At 54.8% G+C, this 25,607-nt stretch overlaps 2 protein-coding genes across 6 annotated transcripts in view; both read left to right on the top strand.

Annotated features, from left to right (window-relative positions):
- Window positions 1–531: 531 nt before the first annotated feature.
- LOC310883879 (Golgi apparatus membrane protein TVP23 homolog B-like) lies at window positions 532–7,014 on the top strand. The gene is made up of 7 exons (XM_083804896.1): window positions 532–607; window positions 823–905; window positions 1,774–1,918; window positions 2,686–2,775; window positions 4,077–4,208; window positions 4,297–4,425; window positions 5,395–7,014. The coding sequence occupies exons 1-7, from the start codon at window positions 596–598 to the stop codon at window positions 5,425–5,427; spliced, it is 624 nt and encodes a 207-aa protein (XP_083661022.1). The 5' UTR covers window positions 532–595; the 3' UTR covers window positions 5,428–7,014.
- Window positions 7,015–7,160: 146 nt separating this feature from the next.
- The window catches only part of TEKT3 (tektin 3), an 89,088-nt gene continuing 70,641 nt past the window's right edge, over window positions 7,161–25,607 (top strand). Inside the window, exons 1-4 of one of the 5 annotated variants that reach the window (XM_083804886.1) lie at window positions 7,161–10,455; window positions 10,635–12,178; window positions 18,279–22,804; window positions 24,153–24,259. The gene's annotated coding sequence lies outside the window, so the exon portion shown is untranslated. The other 4 variants (XM_083804892.1, XM_083804887.1, XM_083804890.1 and 1 more) reach the window with 4 other exon arrangements.

Here is a 25,607-nt window from a genome sequence, read left to right on the forward strand (position 1 = left end):
CACGGCTGAGGCCGACCAACCTTTGTGTTCCCGGCCTTTGGGGACCTGGGGGGGCACCCGGGGGGTGCTGTGGGCAGGAATGGCGGTGTGCAGGGAGCGGCGTGTCTGGGCAGGCAGAGATAAGGCCAGGCAGAGCGGCAGAAAGCGTTTTGGTAGTTTTGTGGTTTTTTTTTTTTTGTTGGGTTATTTTTTTGGTGGTTAACGCGCCCTGCTGCGCGTTACGCTCCTCCCCTGGTGCCTCGCTGCGTTTCTCAGGGTGCTAATGAAAGAATTAAGCGTCGGTTGGAACGCAGGGGGGTTCTTAACCGGGGCTGTGTCCCTTATGGCACTGACGCTGCCCGGCGCCGGGCGTTTTTCCTAAAATCTCCCTGTTTCTGCCCCACACGGAGACCCTCCCCTCCCCCGGCCCTGTGGCAGGGGCCGGGCCCACACAGTGCCTCCCCTCCCCAACTTCCGCCCTGCTGCCGCTGCCCCCCTCCCCGCGGCGTCACCCGCCCGTAGCGCGCAGGCGCGGCCCCCGCCTCCACCTCCCTGGGGATTGGCCGGCGGCGGTGACGTGGCGGCGGCGGGCGGGCGGAAGCGAGGGGCCGCGGCCATGCTGCGGCAGGTGCGGGCGGGCGGGCCCCGGGGGGCGCGGGGCCGGGCTGTGGGGTGGGGGGGGGTGGGGGGGAGGGTGGAAAGGCGGCGGGGTCCCGGCAGCGATCCCCGGGCCCCGCCTCGTTCTGGGCCTGGGGTGAAGGCGGGGGGGGGGGGGGCTGCCGGCGGCTGGGAGCTGGCGGCGTTCGCGTGTGCGTTACCGGCTGTGTGCGTGCCTCCCCGCAGGACAGCGGTGAGGACATCGAGGACGTGTCGCTGTTCGACGCGGACGATGAAGCGTCCCGGAGAGCCAAAAAGTCGAAACTGAGGTCAGCGGCCGGGAGGGGGTCTGCGGGTGAGGCCTAGGGAGAAGCAGGGAGGAGGAGGAGGAGGAGGAGGAGGGGCCGCCCCGCTACATCCGAGTGCAGGGCAGCAAATGCCTGTATTAACTTAACGATAACGGGGAGGGGCCGCCGCGTAGCTGGGAGCGCCACGTCCCGAAGCTCAGCTGGAGCCTGTCCGTCTGTGCCTTTGTGCTTCTGGCCGTTTCCACGTTAAACGCGGTGTTTGGCGTCCTGCGCGTATACCGACGCAATGTCTCCGAGCTGCGTGTGGCAGGAGGCTTTTGCTGTGCTGAACGCTCGTTTCTGGGCTGCTCTGTTATCCCTTCGCCAGTCTCTGTTCCCAAATTGTCTTGGTGCTGCCCTGCTGCCTGCCGTGTCCTGATGTGGTCAGTCCTGCAGCCTCATTCCTCTTCCTGCCCCAGGTCCTGGTGTCGTGGTGACCTTAGCTCTGTAGTTTACGTTTCTGAACTGGAAACTGCATAAATCATAAAGAAGGGCAAGTCTGTCATGTCGAGAAATGTGATCTTTCTTCAGCTCAGTCTGGTGTTTCTTCAGTCAGAAAACCATTTTCAAATGTACCCTATAAAACACCAGGTAAAATTCCCTGGCCCCTTCCTCACCAAATTCTCTTTGCACCCGGGATGTGGCTGCAAGTGGAACATGTCCTCCTTACGATGAGCTCCCAGTCAGTTTATTCCCTCTATTTTTGCCAGTTACTGCACGCCGTTTTCACGGAACGGTGCTGATCCTTAGCCGTTGAGTTGGTGGGAGAAGATCATCTTGCGATGTCATTTCTCTGAAATTGCTTCAGTCTTGTCTGAAAGAGCTGTGACTGTGCTGTACTTCATTCCAGGCATCCAGTGGCATCATTTTTCCACCTGTTCTTCCGAGTCAGTGCGATAGTTGTCTATCTGCTCTGTGAGCTCTTAACTAGCAGCTTTATTGCCTGCATGGTGACAATTATCCTCCTCTTGTCATGTGACTTTTGGGCTGTAAAGGTAAGTTCCTCTAAGGCTTTTTGTTATCTTTGCCTAGTTATATAAGAATAATTGAACAGAGTGATGTTCGTGTCCCACAGAAAGTAGCTTCTTTGTGCCTTTCTACCAGAATGATACCCGAGATACCCCCAAGTACTGTGATGTGTTGCAAAGCATTACAAAATAATAACTTAAACCAGTGTAGTTGACTTCTGTTTGAAAATAAAACAGAGAATGTATGTCAGCCTTTCTTTTAAGGTAATGCAGGCCTTGTTATCAGGAAGATCCCTTTAGAATCACCGCAAATATGCCTCATTTATGTTGATACAATAATTTATTGTTGTACTGAACGTACCAGAAAACAGACTGCTGTGGATGTAAGAATTCCATAATGTTTTCTCACGTGGGGCAAAAGAGCAGCATTGAAAGCAGCAACCCAAGCAGCTGAACTTTGGCAAGATTAAGAGCAACAAAATACAAGATCCTTACAGTGTGATGCCTGTCATTCTAAAATACAGCCAGCGTTGTTAACTCGTGCAGCCACTGAGCGCGCAGACTGCTGTGAAGTCACTCCAGCAACTGCTGCTGGTGTAAGAAGTAGCATTTGCTGCCAGCAGCATTTAAAGCTCCTTTTAGAGCTGACAGCGATGAGGTCTGGGGCTGAAAGCTGCCATTTGTTCCTGGGTCCGGTGCTGAGGTGGAACGCTCCCAAGGATTTGTGTGGCTAATGGTTTCTCTTAGCAGCAAACTGAAAGCTCATGGCTTTTTTCTTTTTTTTTAAATTTCAGAATGTCACAGGGCGACTAATGGTTGGCCTTCGCTGGTGGAACCAGGTGGATGATGATGGTAGAAGTCAGTGGATATTTGAAGCCAGAAAGGTAAATTCCATTTTTATTTCTTTTTATTGTTTCAATTTTATCAAACCCCTGTTAATTACCAGTTATGCTTGTGATGGTAAATTGCATAATTCAGACACGTACTTCCAGCCACAGATCTGTAACCACCTGCTTGTTTCACGTGGGCTACTGAATGAGGATGACTTCAGGTTTTTTTATTTTTGGTTTATTTAAAAAATCTCATGGTGTACCGATCTGACTTCACGTAAGTAACTGGTTCGTATAGAATGCAGTAAAGGTTCCCAAGTCACGTCAATAACGTAGACATTTTCTGGTGTGAATGCGGAACAGCTGACATAGTTCCTGCATCCTGTTGAAAATTATTGGAACTAGGAAGCAACATAGAGCATTCCTCGTGGTTGCTGCTGCTCTCTTGCATTCAATAGGGTTACTGCTTTGCCTCTAGTATCCCGTCTGTTGGCACCTCACATCACGTCACGTATTTACTCTTTTGGTGCTTATCTCTTACCTCTGTATGTGTGGAGCTAACGGCACTTCTGGTGTACAGCTCCGGTTTGAGGTACAGGTCATTTTCTGCAGTCTGTAGTGGTGTAGAGACTTGACCCTAAACCTTCCTCCAGCTGAATTTGTGCCCTTACTGCAGGCACATTCTTTTGCAAAACTGTGCTAGTTTAGAAAAACTGGAACATGTTAGGGAGGGGTTAAAAATAAAAAGCTGAACAGCTGAAAAGTAGGAGATGCAGTAAGTTTAGCCATACGTTGTTAAGCCACGCCAGGTTTTTTAGCTATTGATAGGAAGAAGTGAATGCTTGATTGGGATCTGCTCGATAAAGATTTTATAAAATCAGTGGTGTGGTGTGAATCAGGTGTGTCCGTAAAAATTACCCTAGTTTGATGGCTAGGTGTATCAATATTTAGTTCTCCCAGCGCTAGGATGGGTGATATTCTGGTTGTTGTGTCCTGGTTGTGGTGCAAAGGTGGAAAACATTATCTGTTTGGCTGCTTCCGTGCTTTGTAACAACCACACAGTAAATGTAATGCTTCCCAAATTTACTACGGCCTTTTAGCCCCAGGTATTCCAAGAGGATTTGTTGCTGCTGCCTCCGCTGTTTCTGGTAGCAGATTGACAAAAGGGCCCTTTAAATGGAAACATCTTCTGTTACAGAAATATCTTAGTGATGTCAAAGCTGGCCTGGAAAGCACCCGGTAGTGTTGTATAGAGGGAAAACTCAGAAGGCTTGTAGATTCTGGACTGCTTTTAATCACAACGTGATCTGTATGATAGAGCAGCCTGTTAATCTTCATTTACTTTCTGTTTCTAGGTATCAGCACAAGGGAGTAAAGCCTCCTCGGAAGCAGAGTCCCGAATTTTCTGGTTAGGTCTAATCACCTGTCCGATGATCTGGGTGATATTCGCGTTCAGTGCTCTCTTTTCTTTCAAAGTGAAGTGGCTGGTGAGTTGCCTCCCTCAGCTCAGTGACAGAGTTTGCCTGTTGCCAATAAGCCGGTGTAAATCAACTGCAGCGTTTTCCTGTGTCCTAGGCGGTGGTTATAATGGGAGTAGTTCTCCAGGGAGCCAACCTTTATGGTTATATCAGGTGCAAAGTCGGCAGTAGGAAGAACCTGACCAGCATGGCGACCAGCTATCTCGGAAAGCAGTTCTTGCGGCAGGTAAGATTTCCAGGGTTTTGGAAACCCAGCCGTTGTATTTGCTTCTGTCCGGAAGCTCCCTTTCTGCCTGAGCCGTGAGAGGAAAGATTTAAAAAGCTGTTACTTGGAGTTCCCTAGTGGGACCCTTCACATATTGCTCCTTGCGAATTTGAACCCCCCTGGTTAAATCACAGAGTAACTTGCTGGTTACTGGCATCAGGTTCCATCTGCAGCATATCGTGAGCTTGTATTATTTATTAGCGCTGTGGAATTTACTGGAATGTGGCTGGTCTGTTGGAAACGAGGAGCACAGAGGGAAAACAGTGACAGAATGGAATGTCTTTTCATAAACCCCACTGCTCTTGGATAACACGTTGCTAAATTACTCCTTGCATTGCACTGCTTCCTCTTCAGGTTGCGCTAACCCCAAAAACATGTATCTGAAGGGATGCTGGGTTGGTCCTTGTGCTTCAGTGCACAGCTGCAGTGTGCATAGCCCTTAGCTGAAAGTCCCACTGCTGCCTTCTGTGGTTTTTCTCACTTCCAGCTAGCTCTTCTCATCGGGTCCTTTTGTGCCCCAGCACTGGATTTCCTTCCTTCCATAGGTCCCTGCAGAAGGAGGTTCTGCCATGCACTGTTCAGCCTCTAGGTGTTCCCTGACCTTCTGCTTTCCCCAAGTTTCTTGACTGTGGAGCTTCGTATTATGCAGACAACTGGGGACAGGTGGCTTGGCTGCCACAGCGTCACGGATGTTTACTGAAATCGTTGTCATTAGTGCGATAAGAAGCTTAAACACTGATGAACCCTCGTTCTTGGCAGTCTGTTGGGTTTGTGCTCTTCTATAGCTGTGTTTGCTTCCGAGTGCTTTTGCCCCTGCAGTGGTTAACCAAAGGCCCAGTCTGGTCTCAGTCTCTGGCAGGAATGTCCCAGAATCACGGCAGAGAGTCACCCACTTCTCCTGTGATGGACTTTTTTTTTTCTCTTTTGCAGACCGTGGCTAAAGATGACCAAACAGCATCTTGAGTGTGGTGGGAAGCCTCAAGCCGGATTGGATTCACAGAAGTGAACAACGGAGAATGTTGCTCTGACAGTGAGATTTGGGAGCTGCGTGAGCGAGGTGTGAATTAAAAGAAGTAAATAAATTGTGCAAGGCTTCCTGTTAACGCTCCTAGCGGTTTATATTCGGTTCTCCACTAGCAGATTGTGTTTATGTTCTTTCTTTAGTTTGATTAGTTAGAATTAAGTTTTCTGAACTTTAAATAAAAAAAACATCCTAGATAGCTCTGGTGCAGGTTTCTACCTACTGGATGAAAATGCCAGGCATCGTTCTGAAAAACCATGCACAAGCTGAGCCGTCTCGTGCCCAGGAACCACCCCCACCGCCTCCAGCAGTCGGTACCTCAAGTAGTTTTCAGTTGTGGACTCAGCTGCATTTCGTTCTCGGAGGTCATTGCTGCTTCTGTTACGAAGTTTAGGTAGCTCTTTTTTGGCTCTGCGTCTCTCATTCTGTGATTTGAATGGCGCTGAGGTCGTTGCAGTGAAGGAAACGTTGCTGTTGGCTTAGTAGGAAGATGGATGAAGTCTTGTGGAAACTGCAGAAGTGACTCGTGCGCAGCTCTGGTCTTCTATTAATCTGAAGTGTTCCTGGAGGTCTCAGTAACATCTACGCAGGAACCTTGATTAAATCTTGGGATTTATGGTAAGTCCCTCTTTTACCGGCTGGCCTGTGTCTGTGTGGAGAGCGCAGGCAGAGTAAAACCAGGCCGCAAGGAGAGCTGCACGCACGGTTTCAGAGGTGGAGTGAATCTGGGACCAGGTGGTGACAGAGCTGTTGCAGCGATGCCACCTGGTGTCGTGTCACTGCTGCACGGCAGTAATAACGCATTTGGTGTGTTCCTGTGGCCACGAGGACGTGGTGTGGTTTGGTCTGCAGGCTCGTCACCGTCCCGCAGTGCCCGGCAGTGGGGAGTGTGGCTGGCAGGGGTACCAGGAGGCTGCGTTACACATGCAGAGAACTCCCTGGGCTCATTTCAACACCCGTGCAGCTGGTTCGGGATTGCCCATTTACACAAGAGCCAAGGCTGGATGTTGACTGTTTGCCTTCCGCTGTTCAATGACCAAAGGGTGTTTCGGATCACCTGCCTGCTGGGGCCGTCTGAACACCTGGCGTTACTGTGCTGATCTGCAAGGCGCTTACATTCCTTGAATCCATGCAACGTGCTGTCCCCCAGCTGTGCTCCCCAAGGGGTCTGCGGGCTGGGAAAAACCATCGGTACGATCGTGAAGTGTTCACCTAGGTGGCAGGCAGTGGTGTGTTCTGTGTGAGAGGCGTCAGGTCCTTCTTGTCACGTCAAACTGTTCAAGGCAGCTTGTGCTTTCACGGCGGGGGGTAGTGTGAACTTCTGATGAGGTATTTTAAACTAAGAATGTGGTTTCTTTTTGAATAAATGGTATCGTAAATTGTGGGATCGCATTAATGCTATATGTCTCCCTGTACTGTAGCAATACTCGGGAGCTGTACATTTGTCTAACTCTTTGGATTGATACCTTCCTTTTGTAAATATATATTTATAAGATCTTGAAATTAAAAGAATGCTTTGTTTAACCAGACCAGGTGTCCCTTCTGTGATTCATGGCTGTGCTCTGTTTATGTTCAGTGTTCTTGCAGTTGATCGGGGTTACTGAAGTTAAACAGTGCTAATGATGAGCTCTTTCCCCGAGAGTCTTGGAGAGCTTCGCCTGTGTAAACACCTTCTTCATAAGCACGCTGGAATTGTTGTCATACAGCTGAAGTGTCACTCTGGCAGCCAGATCACTGACGGGGGTGGCTCGGTCTGGCTGTTTCTAGTTTGATTCTTGGTCTACCACCTCGTGCACCTGTTCATTGAGACCTGGCTTGAGTGCCGAAGGTGCTGCTTTTGAGGGGGCTCTGAGGACCCCTCTGTCTGCCCAGGTCCCAGGCTCGGTGCTGGCAGGTGGCAGCGTGTGGCCGTAACGCCAGTGCAGCCACGTGGCTGGAACTTGTCCCCTTTTTCCTGGACGGGACGGTCTGTTTCTAATGAATGAACGTCACCAGGCAAAATGAAGTAACTCACTGGAGTAAAGGTGCTTCTGCAGCCACGCGGGGACGCACGAGTGCAGCATCTGGCCCCTGCAGCGTGCTGGAATGGAAATCCTCTCTGCTGCCGTTGAAGGAGCCCCCCGTGTGCCGCTGCTGTTGGACAGACTGCGCTGACTATGGCAAAGCCTCAGCCGCGAGGTAGTTGTTTAAAACATGTTGAAAGCTTTGGACTTCACGTTTACTGCTGCCAAAGCTCCCCCCACGCTGTTCCTGGAAAATAGTGTGCTTTTCTGAAAGTTGCGGTGTGATTAATCAAGGACAGAGACATTTATTAGTACATGCCTTTAACTATAGCCCTCTGTGGCTTATTTTTAGCCTCTTGGCAAACATTCAGTTTTCTGGCTTCTGAGAAGCTGGCATTTTATCACATTGCTCTGCAGCGTGGATCAGAACCAAATTTCTTATCTCTGCTCCACTTGGGTGTGATAGTTGTTTGATTTTTTTTTTTTTATTTGCTGCCTGCTGGAGTTTCCTGTGAAAGAGGAAGTGGGAGTCGCAGCGGAACGGGGAAATTCTCTGAATATGCTTTTTTAGGCAAGTCTCGGGAATCCACGCTAGGTCAGTTTCTCGAGCATTAGCTGCGTCATGGTGGCCCCACCTTAAGACCTCCAGGCCTGGGTGTTGGCTGAACTTTCAGGATTCACAGAAGCAGAAATAATCCAAGAGCAATACTAGTAAATAAATAAATAATAATAAACAAACAAACAGAAAAACTCCAACTATTTGCTCTGAAATGGCCAAGTGAGCCTCAGTTGTTGCAAGCTGAAAGGTGGGCTTGAAATCCTCCTCATTTTACAAGCGGAGTTGTTTTGAGTCCTTGGAGCATAGCCTCCAAAAGCAATGCGTTTTCTGCCCTGATGTTCTAACAGTGTGATGTGTCTGGATATTCTCAAAGCACAGAAGCTATACAGGCACTTCTGCCCCATCTCAGTGCATCTCCCCTGCCCTGGGGCAGAGCTGCTGGGCCAAGGATGCGGTGCAGGAGGAAACGGCGCTGAGTGGGCACGGGCAGCCTGGCACCAGGCACTTGGAGCCTGTCTTTTCCTCCACGACCTTCTTGGAGACTGGCCGGGCCCGGAGGGCTGCAGGGAGAGGTCTATTGTAGTGGCTTGGCAGAGGCCCCGGCCAGCCCTGCTCACACAGGACAGGACATCCCAGCTGGTATTTCCTAAACAAAAAGCTGCAGTGACTAGCGGAGAGTGACCTTTGGGGAGACCAAAGGGAGCAGGGATGCGGGCGAGGAGGGGTGGATGCTGGCCAGGGCCTAGCGCTGCTTCCAGGCCTCCTGGCAGGAAGGAATTTCTCGCTTCCCTCCTGCCTTTCCGTGCAAGCAGCCCGAATATGGGAGCGGGCGTCCCATCTTCCTGCACACAGCCCTCTCCTCCCCACCCGCAGCAAAGCGAGAGCCTCCCAGCCGCCCTGATAAGGCAGGCGAAGGGTACAGAGAGAGGAAACGCTCTTCCTGTTTTCCTGATAACAGCACTTCTGTATCGCCGGGGGAGCACGGGCCCGTCGTCGCCTGTCTTTGTGCGCCAAAAGCAAAGGGACTTTAACGTGACTCCGGCTCCCTCGTATCCTCCGTGGTGTAGCGCAGGGCAGCCGACGGCAGGGATGTGCTGAGCTGGTTTCCACTGCTCGGTCGCACCCTGCAGCCCTCAACTGCTCGAGTTTCATTCCTGCTTCGCAGGGGCAGGCACAGCCTTTGCGTGCCACCGTGGGGACAGGACAGCCTCTCCCTCTGCTTGCAGCTGGCACCCGCGCCCCCAGCTCTTCCTCGAAGCAGTAAGAACGGTGCTCTGGGTCCGTCTGACCCCGTCGCACCCAAGGTTGTCTCCGGGCAGCCGCCAATCCCATGTGCCTGGAAATGACAAACTCACAGCTGTGCCTCCCAGGAGCGCTGTTTGTACCTCCGCAGGTTTGGGGCTCTGTCACCCAATGGATTTTGCTTCCATTGATTTGGCCGGTTCCTTTCTCAGCCCACGCAAACCTTTAGCATCTGCAGTGTCCTGCTGCAGAGAGCTCCACAATTAACGCCGGCTGTGCAAAGGTATTTCATAGCTCGTTAGTGTGGAACCTGCCAGGCCAGGGGTGCTCTCTGTTCACCTCTTTATATGACAGAGGCTCCAGGTTTTGTGCTCAGCGCTGGCTTTGAAATGTCCCCTGGCAGACAGACTGCTGTTTGCATTCACAGATGAACTCTATCCACTTCCAATAAATGGGTTCATTCATATAAAAAGGGCCACTCTGCATCATGCAAAAGGTCCTTCTAATCCAAAAATCGGTTTCTGACCCTGCTCAGTGATGCTAAGGAAATGGTGTATAAAACAATGATGACTCTCTTGCAGTTGCAGTCTGGGGGACAGGATCTGCACCTTTGTGTTTAATAGCGATGAACTTCAGGACTTCACGGCATCGTCCCCTCCCTCCCTGTATATCATATAGAAATGATGCATTCCCAGGAAACCCCTTTGTTGACCTTCCCCTGGTATAAAACCTCCCATTTTAGTCCCATCTTTGCTATGGATCCTTTCACAAACTATTAATTTCTCAGATTCTCCAATTAATGGCCATTAATGCTAGATCAATTCATCCCCCAGCTGCTTGCTATACATTTCAAACAGCTTCGTTATTTCCCAGGTGGGACTTCTCTTGGCAAAAGCTGCATCAACGCTCTGCAGCTGCTGCTTGTCTCTGTGAATGCTGCTCTTCAGGACTCTGAGCAGTTTGCTCAATAAAGGAGTTAGATTTTCTGGTCGGTTATTCCTCATAGTCCTCCCAAAATCTCTTTAAAAAAACCCAAAACCTGCCTCGTAACACCCTCGCTGCCTTCCACCCAGCTGGCAGCCCCAGGCAGTGGATTTATTCGGGGATTCGTGGCTCGGCGGGTTCCTACCTGAGCCCTTTGCACTCCTCCAGGAAACCTTGGCCCGGTGAGTTTATTATTGCTTGTGCTGCCAGCTTGCTCAAACCTCTTCCTCTGTAGTTCATTTTGGGCGAGTTCTTTAGTTTTCAGGTTTTTTTTCTTTTTCTTTTTCAATCACAAAGAAACGTGTAAACAGTTCCGTAGTAACCTTTGGAGTAAATGAGTCACTTAGCTCTTCTGCCACAGGACACACTCGTTTGCTCTTGCCTGCTGCAGCGTTTCCAGATCAGAGGCTGGAGCTGGCGAGCCGCGTTACTCACCGTTTCCTACTCCGCGTACCGACGTTCAGCCTGGCCCTGCTCTGACAGTTTGTGTGACTTCATCCCCGGCCGACAGATCCCATTCACCTGCGGGATCTTCCTCTCCTGTCATCTGTCCCCAGCCGCGGGTTTTAAAGCTTCTGTGAAGCGCCGGTAGCTTGGTTACATTTCTATTTTCTTGGAGCCCTCCCTCACATCTGGGCCCATTTCAGAAGAGATTTGAGTCACCCACCGACACCGCCTCTGCTCTTGGGATTTCCACACCCGTGTCCTGGTGCTGCTCTGCTGCATCTCATGGGTTTGGGGAGCCCACGGGGCTGTGGGTGCCCAAACCCACCTCCAAGCAGCATCCCAAACCCAGGGCTTCACAAAAATATTCTTCAGATGGCGAAAAAGGTAAGGGCCCTTCTGCACAGCTCTTTGGTAGGTGAGCCTCGGTTTCCCATGTTTCAGACTGCAGGGTCGTGCCCAGCTGGGTTTAACTAGGGTCTGCAGCTTGGAGCTGGGCTGAAGAGAGCAGGCATCGGGACTTTGCCTGAGTCCTGCTCGCTCCCCAGCCGGGAAACCAGAGCCTCGTAGGCTGAGTCCGCCCCGTAGCCAGGGCTGGCAGGGGCAGGAGGGCGGCACAGACCCCGCTGCAGTTTGGGGCACCTTGTCCTTACCCGCGGGATGCGGTGCCTTTTTCACCGAGCATCGCCACCCACATGGGGTTCATCCCCTCGGGCTCTTCTGCAGCTGCCAGGAGCAGGATAGCAGAAATCCCACCGCTCCCAGCTGCCCTGGCAGCAACTCAGCAGAAGGGCAGGAAATCAGGATCCGTAGCATCTCTGTTTTTTCTCCGTTTGCAGCAGGGTGGGGGGCGCAGCGTTCCCTGCGGTGCCAGAGGACTGGGCAGCTTGGAGGGGATGTTGAAACACCCTTTTAGTAGCACCCACCCTGTCATCCCTTGGGCGAAACCCTTTATTCTCCCACAGCCCTTGTGTTTAAGGACAGCTTCAGCAAGCACCTGGAGCAACACCACCGGGCTGACCGTGCCGTCGGGGCCCTTCCAGCCTCCCTGCGCGACGCAGGCTTCGGTCTAAACCCTTGCAGCGGCAGAGGGAGCTCTCATGCTTGTCTTTTAAATCAGAAAAAAAAAAAAATGAGCAAATAAAGTTTTCTGGAAGAGCTGCTGGAAACGCCTCCTAGGATCGATCCTGCACCCGGAGCAACCTGCCCGGCCTGGCGCATCCCACGCGAGCGGGGCCATGGGGACGGTGTCACCGCCCTGGGCGTCTCCGCTGGCCGCGGCCGCCGTCCTCCCGCGCCTCGCAGAGGGATGACAAAGAGGAAAACAATAACCGAAGCCACCGCGCCTTCCTCTGGTGCTCCCTCTGCACTCGCTGGGGCCGAGCGGGGATATAACGGGAACATGATTTCACTGCCGTGATGCCACGGGGCGGTGTTGTGCAGCCGCTCGAGCTGGAAAAAGTAAGTAAAAAGCAAAGTTGTTCCCAGCTGGGTGTGTGCGTGGGACCGGCCGCCTGGGCTGTCTCATCCAGCAGGCATCGTGACCTTCCCGCTCCGGGCTTTGGATTTTGTGTGGAAAATCTCCCTTTTCAATAAGTGCTTCATCAGAAGTGATTCAGCCTCGCCTTCCTCCTCCTCCTCTTCCTCCCGGTGCGAGGAGAGTCTCGGTGAGGATTTCGGTTTGGGGCCCTCGCCTGGAGCAGGCAGGGCTCGGCGCTTTCCCCACAGGGAATTTTTGGCTGCGGAGAGGCTTGGTGGCTCGTGCTGGGAGCCTGGGCACTCCTGTCCCTCCCAAGCAGGTGCCCAACCCGAAGCACAGGATTTCTGAAACGCCCCACTTCGGTCTGCCCCCAGAAACCAGAAGGGATTTTCCCATCGGTTTTAGTCAGAGCCTCTGGGTTTAGCTCTCGGATACCACGAGGGAAATCATGCCTATAGCTTGAGGCTCCTGTCTTCAGTGCTGTGCAGAGCAGCTCAGTGCTTTCCCTGCCTCCCAAACGATGGCGTTTTGGGGTGACAGGACCCCCTGGTGCCAGGGGCTGCCAGCTCTTAGCCCCGCACACTGACACCGCACGGCGCTTAGCCTGGTCCTGTACAAACCTGAACAGGTCACCACCGTCGTTTTGTGCTTGCAAACGCCCCTCTCCATCTCCTCAGGCTCTCACGTTCCCCTCTTACTGCCAGTTCCCACAGATCGGCCCCCACATCCACCAGGGCCTGGTTTTGCAGCTTTCCCTTATCCCTCCTGCTCCCCGCGTTGGCTCAGCCCCGCTGCCCGGGTGGGCTCTCGGAGACGCCAAGCACAAACATCCCCAGTGTGATTTTTGGCAGCGTCGGAGCTTCTGGCTTCAGATCTATCACCAGGACTTGTCATTGCGTTTAGCTGCTTTCCCTTATCCTTGCTCCCATAAGACCTCAAAGTGCTCTGACATGATTTTGGGCTACCCACAAAACAGCCCACCTGCTATCCAGGAATCGGATTCCATTTTTTACAAGGTGCGGCCCCATTTTGCATGTTGAACCTCGCCATCTGACATCCCCTTCCACGCAGAGCCCTGCAGCAGCCTCATCCTCCACCAGCATGCTCAGGTCTTCTCTCCAGGCTTCTAGGTCTGTCTGAGCTGGGGTGAAGCCTTCGATGTTCTCCTCCCCAAATCCCAGTGTCCTGGGATCTCCCCATCGTGTCCTAAGCAGCACTGGGGCAGCGGGGCAGCCCCTTCCCTGCTGCGTTAGCTGGGGTGGGAACTGCAGTGACTAGAGCTTGCCATAATGTCCTGCGAGCACACAGGGCAACGCTGGCTAAAGACAAGACGGTAATTCCCTAAATTACTAAAGAAAGCAGCTACAGAAAGGCTGCCCTGTGCCCAGCTTGTTGGCATTGTGATAACGCTGCTGGCCCCAGAACAACGCACATAAGTACACTGAAAGCAAAAGTGTCTGGTGGCCAAAAAAGAAAAGGATTCTTTATTACTTGTATGGCAGTGAGGAGGCCAGTTCATGGCATTTTCTTCTTTTTACAACATCATTTTGCACCGACAATAGGAATCCAGGCTGTATTCCCAGGGGATGCTCCCCTGGAAGCGAGTGGTTTCACGGCACGCCAAGGCTCAGGAGGCAGCGGGACCGTTCTCTATAAAGGCGACGATGGCCACAGAGAGCTCAGGTGTGCACCACCCGAATGCCTTCCCCAAACGTGCATCAGCATCAGGCCTGCCCTGATCCCAGCCTGATTGCCCCTGGGGGGGGGACATCTGCCCCCAGCCCCGCAGAGGAGCCGAACACGCTGTGCTAGTGAGCCCTTGAAATTAAATACTTCTAAATTAAACACATCTAAAGCATAAAACTCACCTCTCTGAACTATAAATCAAGCCCGTGCTCTCTGGTAGGTCACGTTTGCATACTCATAATCACCCTCTTGTTGCTTAATCATTTTATATTAAGTACCTCTTAAAATGAGTGTACTCATGTAGAAAAGTCAATTAAAAATGAGAGTCCAAATGACTAAGGGAGGATCTTGCATCTGTGTCCAAGTTGGCAGGCAAATATGGACATTTGTAGGCAGAACAGTCATCCTCCAAATATTTCTGCAAAAAAAAAAAGAAAGCCCGGGCAGGGAGCGAGTGATGGGAGCGCGCAGGACCGGGGCTGACCCAGGCGGGCGCTCGGGGCGAGGAGCCTGCTGGTGCTTCGGCTGCAGCTGCCCGTCTCCACCTTGACCCGTGCAAATCCAGCTGGGCAAGGGCCGAGTTGCTTGCAAGTACACATTTCCCTGCTTTCCGGTGGCCCTTTGCCAGCTGAAGCCTTGGGAGAGGAAGAACGTGTGGCAGCCCAGCGCCGCGGCGGGGCTTTGGCTTGAAAAACGCTGTCTGTGCTGGGTGGCGTGACTTCGGGCGGCAACCTGGGGGTGTCCTCTGCTTCGTGCAGGCTGGGCCTGGCTGGGGAGTGTCCCACGGCTGCCTCAGGCGCTGAGGTTCTGAGGGGAAATATGCGTCCTGGGACTGTGTGCCCGCTTGGGCCTGGGGAGCCAGGCAAAGGTCGCCCCCCAAAACGGGGCTTTGAGGTCGTCCACCAGGAGCTTCCTGGCGGTGTGCACAGTTGTGGCACTCGATAAAAATCAGGTTATTCATCTCCTCCCGGCATTTGTGGCAACTCTCACACCCGATGCCCATGGACAGACACCCTCAGGCACGCAAGGACACGGGGACAGTGCTGGACACACGAAGCAGATGGCACAGGTGTTGGCACCCAGCGCACCTGGGCACGAGAAAGCAGGTCCCTACGGGGACCCAGCGCCCCCAGCCAGCCACCCACACACCCCCACCCCTCTCAGCACGGCCTCCTCGGCAGCACGGACATTTTTTGCTGTGCATTTTTGAACCGAAGGCAGGGGCAGGGCTCGGGGCTGTCAGCGCATCCTCAGGGAGGTCCTGCAGCTGCAGAGGATGAGCTCAGCACGCGCTGGGCCGAGCGAGCCACCACCTTTTGGAAGCTCTGGAAGCCAGGACAGAGGTTGCTGCGATTCCCCTCAGGCAGTTTTTCAACTTAAAATGACCTTGCCTCCGTTCCTTGCCTGCTTGGCCGCTGGGTGCAGCCAGGCGAGGGGGGGTTTCATGGCCAAACTCGGTGCAGCTTTCATGCATCTGTGATAATGATGCAGAGCAATCTGCCTGCAGGGGGAGGATTCACTCCTCCCGTCCCATGCAGTCACTGCAGACCCTGGGTTTGCTTTTCCCACAGGCTCCATCGTGCTTTGATCACCTCCGCTTCTTGCAGCAGCCCGGTGGGACGCTCAATGCCCCCACGGCCAGCCCCTGCCCTGCAGGTCCCCCCCTGCTCCCCTGCTCTTACCCAGGGCTTCTCGGCTGTGTCACGAGCCCCCTGGGGACCCATCCGTGTGCCAGAGCTGCCCCAAGCTGCTGGGCACCTCGCTTTGGTGACAGCCGCGCTTTGGCTCAGTGGCACCTGAAGGGGCCGAGCATCAGGATCCTGGGCAGGCTGAGCCCCCGCTGGGGAGGGCGGTGGTGTTTTCGTGGTGGTGTCTGCCTGCACGGACAAAGGACAGCAATTCTTCTTCACGGAGGAACTGGGGCAAAGCAGGGCGAGATGTACCACAGGTTGCATCCATGTGCTTTGACACCAAGCCCCTGACCTCAGCGTGGGGCCACCGGCCCTGCCTATGCCCCCAGCTGCAGTGAGAAAAGTCTGCCCGTGGTCTCCCGTTGCAGGGGAGTTGCTGATGATTGAAGATGTCCCGGTTCTGAGCCCAGGCCACAAACACGGGAGGAACCTGCGCCTCGTGTGCTGCAGGGGACACCGCGGCCATGCCCCGTGGCAGCGCCCACCTCCACATGTACCCTGCGGGCCACAGGCGAGCTGCACGGCCCAGGTCCCTCACAGCCTAAATAAGAATTCGAAGGAAATTCCAGCCCAGACCCCTCCTGGCAAAGCTTCCCCGGCTCGGCTCTTGTGGTTTGATCGCGCAGGACCTCTGACTTGCAGCTGCAAATATCTTGTACTTGCACAAGAGGAAGCAGCCGGGCTGATGTGCATGGGAATTATCCCATGTCCTCAAAGCCCGCTGGGCCTGGACGCCATCTGTGCGACCCTGCCCGAGGTCGGAGGTGAGACATTCCGTTTTTCCTGTGTCATTCGGAACAAAAAGCAAAATATGGGCTGGTGCCTGTGTGTGTCAGGGCGGCTGCAATCTGTTTTCTTTAAACGTGGTTTAGCAATCCCGCAGCGCTTCCAGCACGCAGCCCTGCGAAGGCACAGCCCGGGGATGTGTCACATTCCTGCGAGGAAAGGGAAAAGAAGAGGAGCGCAAGTGAAGGGCTGCAGTCTTGCATGAAATTGGGAGCGTGTTTGTAGGACGTGGCAGCTGCAGGAGGGAAATAGCAGCTGTTGCAGCCATCTCAGTGTCTGGGGAGAGCTTAAAATGCAGGACAACGAAAACAAAGTTGTCAAAGTGCTGCTGCAGTAAGACATGCAATTTGTTAGGTCATTACATAAAGGCTTCTGTAAATGAGCGGTATCAGTTGTTACCAGCCGGAGTGATGGGTTTAGATTAACTCATTTAAATTGGAATCGATTAGTTGAAATTCACCTTCAGGGTGAAGTCGAGCCCAGCCAACTCAGACCCCTGGGCTGCCCACGGACAGCTCACCCAAAGGACACCCAGTTGGGACACCCGAGGAGCACCCAGGGCACAGGCGTGATGCTGCCGCACGTGTCGCCACACCCCCCTCACCCCTTGTTTTAGTGCTTTAGGGATTAATTTCAGCATCTCCTGCACGTGCCCCATCCTGACTGCACTCCCTGCCTTGGGCTCTTTGGGGGAAAACCCGGCTGTTTGCGTGCTTCCACCACGAGGGGGGCCGTGGTGGGCTCGCTGTGCTGGAGGACACCGGAGCCTTTCACCTGGGGCAAGGGCAAACTTTGCCCCAAAGAGATCGGGGACAAGACCTCAAAGTGACCATGGGTGGATAGGAGGCGGTGAGGTGCTGCCAGATCGTGTGTAACGGAGCTCCTCGCCGTGCTAGGGCCACGGGGTCCTGGCTTAGGTTCCCCAAATCTTTCTGGAGACGCTGCTTCCAGGAGGGAGTGCTCAGTCCCAGATTGGCACGTTCTTCCCCCAAACCAAAAAGCCACAGGTGTCAGTGGGGTGAGGGGAGGTGGGTTTGGGCCGGCCTCACGCTGGGATGCTTCCTACGGGGAACAAACGAGGCACGCACGGAGGAGGGGAGGAAATCCCCCTTGGAAAGGGAGCTTGGTTACCGCACCTCGTGCTGAGCCCAGGCAGGAAAACCTGCCCTTGGCTCCCCCTTGCCCTGGCGGGGCAGGAGGTGGATTTGATGCATCAGGAGAGCTGCTGGGGGCCCATCCAGACACCTGCTCCCCGCCCCACCGGGCTGGCTCAGACCTCCTGGAGATGCAGCGATGCGCTTAGCTCGGCGCTGCCTAGGGCGCCGCGACCCCGCCAAACCCCCCATGGCCACCGCTGTGTCCCGGGAGCTGCGGCTCTTCCCCGGCTTCACCCAGCGGCGAGAGGCCTCGTTGCATGGGACAGGGCTGAAAATTCCTCGGCAAAGCCCTCCGAGAGCTCTGGGGTCCTCACTGGCGTGCGTCACGGCACAGCTCGCTCTGGCGCCACTTCCAGCCAAAGTGAACGAGGGCTGGCCTGGGCGGGCAGGGGAGGCGCTGGGTGTCTGTCACGGCCCCCTTGCCACAGCATTTTGCTGTTTGCATTTATGACACTGACCTGGTCTCTGCTCCTCATTCCAGGTTTTCACCCTTTGCTTTTTAACTGCCCGATTAGCAGAATGGGCAGCCACCAGCCTCACCCCGTGTCACGTCCCGCCGTGGCCACCCAGCGCTGCTCTCACCTCGACGCCACGTGTTTGCTGCCTTCGGGGGCTGTCTTTGAGCTTTTGGGGAAAAAGGTGAAGGAAGAGACTGAAGAGGGTTTTTTTTTTGTCCTCAACGTCTGAAAAAAGTGTTTTGTTGTTGTTTATATGTTCGTTTTTCAAAAATTATTTTATTTTATTTTGATTTTTTTCCCCAGCAGCTTTGTTTGTTCTTCTGGCTCTCAGTGGGGTTTGAAGAGACACGGAGAGGATCGGATAGTTCAGCTGTGCAAGAATGAGTTCAGGTGTCGAGCCCTGGCAACACTTGGAAGATTTTCTTGCCTCGTTTCTTATCCAAAATGCAACAGGGACCTCCATGCAGTCTGAGCTCTCTGTGTCCCACGCTGATGGGCTTCTTGGCCTTGGTGCTGTATTTAAATCCCTCATCTTCCTCTTCCAGCCTCTACACGAGGCCACCTGGCCACCTCCTTCTGGGGTCTGCTGCTCCATGTCCCCTCCAGGTGACATCTCCCTCACCCACTTTCCTCCTCGTGCTTCCTGGGACTTTGTGAACAGCTGGAGTAGGAGATGGGGGAGTCTCCCATTGATGTCCGTGATGCTAATTTAAAGCTTTCCATCCTTCTCCATGCCCTGCTCCCCTGCTCCTGCCGTGGGATGTGCTCTTGCAGGTCTCCTGGAGCTCAGGCTCTGCTCTGTGCTGCTCACAGCTTGAAGCATGAGCTCACGGAAAGAGAAAGGCGTCGGCTGTGCTGTGCGTGGCCCAGAGCGTGCCAGAGGAACGCCAGGAGCCCATGCACAACTTATTTTTTTGTGCGGCTTTACGTGCTGTGGAGGCAGGCACCGCTGCTGAGACAAAGCTCCATCAAAAGCACCGGCTGCTGCTTTGCCCATAAATCCATCCCTGCCTTGGATGAACACGTCGATCCTTTTACCTCTGCACAGGGGGGCACAGAGCAGCACCCTGCCAACACCGCCGGGCACGATGCCACGCGGGGATGTTCTTCAAACCATCGCTGGCTCCCCAAACCGAAGGGCCGGGTGCCGTTGCCCAGCTCCGTGTTGCAGCATCTCCTCCTGTCCCAGCTAGGAGAGGGCTCCCTGGATTCACAGCGTGCTGCAGTGCCTCCGGCCCACGCCATGTCTCTTGTCTGCTTTAGCACTGGCCGGGCAGCAGCCGTGGAAGCCGGGGCTGCTGAGAGGCTCCACACAGCCACAGCGGGCTCGGCGCTGCTCTGCTGGTGGCTGGCATGCAGAGCAGGACTTGTGCAGCCACACTTGTAATGGCTGCTGATGCTTTTACATGGAAAGGTGTTGCTGCCCTGCGCCTCCTTCGCACGAGCCGGGCTACCAGTGCGTACTGGTGGAGATGTGGAGGGTTTCCAGGTCCCCGTGGAGAACCTGGATCCTCCTCCCAAGTCCTCCACTTGCAGCCCAGAGTGCAGACGTGGCTGCTGGCGCCTTCCCCTCCCTCGGAAAGAAGTTGCCATCACACCATGGAAACCAAAGCCAGGGGTAGGGAGAGCTTTGCTGGAGCCGGGCAGGCAGATCAGGAGAGCACAGCGCCGGGGCTGGGAACGGCATGGGAAGGATGTGCCCGACTTCAAGCCCTGCCCGGGGGATGAGCCACAGCACACGGAGGGCTGCCATCAGCTCTGACAGGGAGGATTTGTCACAGCTCAAGGGATGGAAACGCTTTGTCGCTGTATGGAAGCAGCTGGAGGGATCGGGGGATACAACTGCTGTGGGTCCAAGGCAGAGGTGCAGGCACTCGGGGAGAGCTGCTCCTTCCTGCAGCCTCCTGCTCCCAACAAATCAAAGCAGACACCCAAGACCGTTGCCATTACTTTATCACCCTCGTTATTTTCTTATATTCTTGGATGCCAAAGGCACACATTTAGAGAAGAGACCTCGCATTCCTCTGGACCTGGCAGTGCCACCAGCCTTTAATCACAGCTTCAGCATCGACCCCTTTGCAGGAATTAGTCTGCCTCAGCTCCCTGCCTCAGTTTCCCCCAACGCCAGACCTCGTACAACTGTTCCCACCAGGACAGCGCTGAGCTGCCCTCACTACCAAAGTGCTTTCCCTCTGGTAGGTCCATCTGGACCACAGCAGCATCTCACTACGCTCCTTTTCCTTGCCTGGTGACACCTCCCCAGCACGCTGTGAGCACCACGAGGCGAGCAGGGAGCTGCAGAGCGGGTCCAGCCCACGCGAGGTGCAACCACCTCACCTCCGCAGGCACTGCCTCGCTGGGTCCCTCTTGCCATGCACACACCGAGCTTCCCTTACTAAAAGCAATAAATGTGGTAAATGCGTGATGCATCCCACTTCTGGGGGAAAAAAAAGTGCTTTGCTGTAAGTGACCCGGCGGGGTGGCAGCGGATCTGTGTCACGCCAGCCCCGCACATCCCGGTGAGTGGCTCGGGCTTCCTGCCGTGTTGGCAGCTCCAGGCTGTGCCTTTGTCCCCGCGCTTCTTTTCTCGGACCTGGAGTGCCTGTCCCCAGGGCAGGGGGCGGCGAGGAAGCGATTATTCACTTCCAGGAACATCTGAACCAGGGAAAGCTCCTGGACGCCTCGCTGGGGACTGATGTCAACGTCTCCTTGGTACCATGACTTTGGCAGCCAAGGGGGCTGGGATGGGGGCTTGTGCATCGCAGCTTTCTGAGGCAGAATAACCTCGCCCCCAGCTCCGAGCCCTGCTCCTGCCCCCAGCCCTCCTCCTCTGTCCCCTCTCCTCCAAGCCCAGGGCTGGGACGCGGCTGGGCCAGGACACCAGAAGTGACCTCAGCGCTGAAACTTGTGGCTGTGCAGGGAGGGCTCTGCCTTCTGCGCGTGTTCTCTGAACTCCTCTTTATTTATGATGCTCTGGGAAAACAGTTACCGGCAGCCACAAAGAAGCCGCGCGAGCGCCCGCCTTTCCTGCTGCTGGCCGGGAAGCGCGGCGGAGGCGCCGGGACACGCCCGGGGATGGGGACGGGGATGGGGACATGGGGATGGGGATGGGAACGGGGATATAGGGATAGGGATGGGGATATGGGGATGGGGACGGTTCTCTCTCCTTTGCACATCACTGCTCATCCCATCAGAAGGGACACGCTGGCCAGACAACCAGCCCAGATCCCCACTCCCGGGGTTGTTTTGGGGTGAATTGCTGGCCTTGGCTGAATTTGTTGTTTTCTGCCTCCTGTCTTTCCCAGCGCATCCTCCCCGATTCGCCCCCCCCGCCTCGGTGCCTGCCGGCTCCCAGCCCTTCGGCAGCTCCCACCCGCTGCCCCCGCCCCGGGCGTTCCCCTCTGCTGCCTGGGGAATTGCCAAACCCAGCCCCTAAATGGGACGAGGGGGCAGGGGAGGAACACATGCCATCCCCCCTTCCCCTGCCATCATAGCCTGGGGACACCGAGGGTCACGTGTGGCTTCCTCTGGGTGAGGGCGGCAGGGAAGCGGGCACCGGGGTGCGTGTGGGTGCAGGACGGGTGCCGGCACCCCGAGGAGAGCTGGGCTGGAGCGGGGCTTTGCCCACCCCGCTGCACGGTGCAGGCTCTTGTGGCACGAGATGCGCTGTGACACACTTCCCAAACTCGCCTGCTTCTTGCCAGATGTATTACTCAATCCAGACACGCTGTGGGAGTCCAGATCCCTTCCCTGTGAGCAGTCGGGTGATGAGCATCACAGCAGGCTTCCCGCAGGGAGTGCTCAGCCACCTGCTGCAGGTGCAAACCCGCGCGAGCAGCTCCGTGTTACAGCTATCACACTTCTCTTTTACCTGCCTGCCCTCAAGGCATGCGCCCTTAGGGGTGCACAGCAGCTGGAGGTTCAGAGCACATGGATTTATGGTGCTGCCATGGGGCAGGAGGGTTGAAAATGTGCTGAAACCCCTCAGCTCCCTGGGGAACGGGCTCCAGCTCCAGCTGCTCCCCAACCGTCCCTTCTTTGCCTGGGGTTTATCCTAAAAAGCAAACTGGAAGCTCTGGGAGGGATCACAAGGTCCCAAAAGCTCAGTGCAGAAAAAAATCCATGAGGTCAGCCTGTTCTTCCTGCTGCTATTGCAAAATTTTTTCAGTGTAACTTGCAGATGCAGAAGTTGTTGTGAAATCTCCCTCCTGCTACAGCAGGCTGAGCTCACGGTCCCTGGCTGGGTATTTTTAAAATACACAGAGGTAAAAGCAGGATATTTTTAGAAGTCCTACGGGTCCACCAGCTGATACACATAAGGAGTCCATTGGTGCGATATCTGTGGTGTGCTGGTGCCTGGTGTTGCTTTGCTCCTTGTGCAGGGGCGTGCAATGAGTGCTCAGTTCGCCAAGGCTACAAGACAGTGAAAATGCCAGCTGAGCTGCTATGCAATGCCAACAGCCAGTTTTTAAGGGAGCTAGGACCCTATGCATACAGGTTAAAGTCTTGTTCTGGGGCTGAAATGTAGCAGGGAAGTACCTAAGCTCTGCTTCTGCACGGATGCTCACTTTGGTTATAGCGGTTTTAACACACCGAGGTTGGCAAATTCCCTTGTGTGCCCAATCCTTTAGCCTTCTTCTGCTGTACTGGCTACCAGGAAAACGAGAACGCTATCCCTTGTCTCACATGCCGCTTGATGCACGTATCCAGATCACCGATTCCCTGCCAGAGCCGCCCAGCTCTAGGTGACAACGGCCGTGGGAGCAGCGCAGCCGCAGGCAGCGCCCGCCCCGCGCCGGTGTCACAATGCGCTGCGGGGCGCCCGCGGGGTGAGCGCTGGCGGGATGCTGGGCTCAGGATGTGCTCTGGTGGGACCGGGGATGGGGTGGGAGAGGTGGTGACACGGGCACAGCATCCGCCGGGGTGCCCTGTTTGCCACGAGGAAGAGGCGGGTCTGAGCGTTGGGCAGATGGGGGCAGAGAGGGTGCCACCGAGCACCCAGGGCGTTGCTTCCCTGGGCAGCTCTGGCTGCTTCTCCCCCTTTATGAGCCCAACATCTCGTTGTGGATGTGTGGCTGCGCTTGCAGCAGTTCCTTGCTGCTCCGGGGGGCATTTTGAGCAAGCTCTGCCCCTCTCACTGTCAGAACGCCCTCACACCCTCCTGGGGGGCTCTGGGTGCTGCCCAGCTGGGTGCCTGGCGCTGCTCCCTAGCGCATCTCTGCGTGGGACGTGGCTTCCCCAAAATGAGGTTGGGCCACCAGAGAAACGCCCACCAGGGGACGAGGAAACACCTGTAGGGACAGCTGAGGCCACACACAGGGCGACAGGAATGGCTGGGGACATCGTGGTTGGCTTTAGGGTTATTTCTGGGGAAAGGAGCTCTGTATGAGCGCAGTGCCTGCCCCCCCCAGCCCTTCCACCAGCTGGCTGATTCAGCTGAAACTCCTCCAAACAGGACAGATCCCCCAGGGCGTGCCATGGGGTGGCTGGGCGAGCAAGCACAGCTGCTGCCACTGATGGCGGAGCTGCTCTGGGGCTAAAAGCACCTCCAGCAGCAGGGCTGAGCTTCCCCCTCTCCTTTTAATGGGTGCTGGAGGGGCTTTGCTCTGCAGTGAGCATCTAGCTATGGGCAGAGCAGTGCTGGGCATGGCCCTGCTGCTGCTGGGCCTGTCCCAGGGCTGGAAAGAAGTCCTGGGCTTGCTTTTCTTTGGCAAAGCAAAATCATGCAGAATGGGCAACAGAGGTCCTGGTGGGGAAAACTGCAATGATGCAATGGGGGCTGCGTGCCCAGCGTGGGGAGAGCTGGGGTAGACCTAGCTCATCTGTGGCGCTCCTGCTGTTTTCTTTGAGATGCCTGCCTTCACAGCCTGCCCAGCGCTCTGTTAAACGTCAGACACGTGGAACTAGGTTCAAACCCTTTGCAGCTGGGTTCGCACCGCCCGTGGTGGCCCTCGGACCAGCCTGCTGCCCGCTGTGCATGAGGCCGTGACCGTGCTCGGCCCGGAGCAGCTGCAGCGCAACATCTCTATAGAAACCCCGTGTTTGTTGGCAGCACCGCGGCCTCCTGCTGCTGGCCTGGGGGAAAACACAGGAGAGGTTTTAGCCCTGTAGCCTCTTGTGGTACTTTTTTTCTTTTTCTTTTTCTTTTTTTTTAATTTACCCTCACCTCATGCTTAGTGAGCGAGATGGATGCTTTTTAAAGGAAATCCTGAAGCCTTCAGAGCAGGAAAATTTTGACCTCTTGACACGGATGGAAACATCTTCAATCAACAGCTCGGGTGCAGGTAAGTGCTCGGGGGGCTTGGGCGAAGACCTTGGTGCCCCTTATTCGTGGCCTTAGCCATCCCCTGGGTCGATGTTTAAACCTGGCTGCTGTATGTCGATGAGGGTTCGGTGTTTCAGGAAAATAGCAGGGCTCATTTAAGCTGCTCGTGGTAGGTTGTGTCCCCAGGTGTGAGCTCCTTCCCCAGGTCCCTAGCAAGGGAGGGTGATTAGTGGTTAATTACAGCTATTAGTAACTGGATACTTCAGTCTTTGCTGCACACATGATCTCAAACTGGGGGGGCAAGGGAGCGCCTATTTGCAGCAGGTGATGTTCAAATGAGTATTTTGTGTGTGGGACGGGCACAGTGAGTGTGGCCGTGTGTGTGTAAGGCAGCCTGGCTTCCTGCTGCGGAGCTGAGAGCACTCCTGGGGCTGCGGCTTGCACGTAAGAAGCAAACAAGAACTTAAGTGATGTTAAGTCTATCGGATATTTATTGTTTGGTGTTTTGCATTTCCCTGGATCTTGTCTAGCTCTTTGCATTATGTGTTTATATGTATCTGGTACCTGGCTACCTGCTCCCAGGGTTTTTTTCCTGGGGAAATGGATGAGCCCGAGCACAGCTTCTGGGGCTGGCTGCAGGGATGTGCAGGGAGGGGGGGCGATGTGCACAGAGGGGGCTGCCTGATGCTAGGTCATCCTTGCTGTGCCAGAGCTTCTTGCTGTGATCTTGGCTAGATCAGTGACTCTCTAGCTCTTCCCCTGTTTTTTGCCATGTTTCTGGGTAGTAAAACCCTTGCATGTGTGTGAGCTCCCACAGCATGAGCTGCCCTGGCACTCTGAGCACAAAGCAGCACCACCCCCTGGGCTCTCCTGCTTGTTTTCCACCCAAACCTCTGCAGCACAGGGACAATTCCAGCTGGAGAGGCTGATACGTTGGATTAAGAGGCTATTTTTCATGTCTGTAAGCTAATAGATACGTAGTCGATCAATATAACTGTGTTCTATACATATGGTTGTATTAATGCACAAATGGCCAGGGTATTTTTGTATGGATATTAAAAAAAAAAAGTTCCATGCATCTTTTCTCTTAGTATAGCATTGAATAGCTGGATAATGGTGCTTAGATGGCCAGTGGCTGTCCTCTTAGCATAGGGCTTGAAGCTGCCTTGATACCTGTGTGTCTTGGTCTTTGAGCAGGTGGTGACTTGTGTGGGATGCAGGTGATGTGTGCCTGGGGGTGTAATGAGCTGAGATCCCCCAGCTGGTGGTGCTGGTCACCTCCGGGGTGCTGCTGTGCCCCTTGCCAGCCCTCCAGGCCACCGGGGAGGCTGCAGCACAAAGTGCAGGGATGTTGGGGCTGCCACTGG

Source organism: Anser anser (assembly GCF_964211835.1).
Source record: "Anser anser genome assembly, chromosome: 19".
NCBI lineage: Eukaryota > Metazoa > Chordata > Aves > Anseriformes > Anatidae > Anser > Anser anser.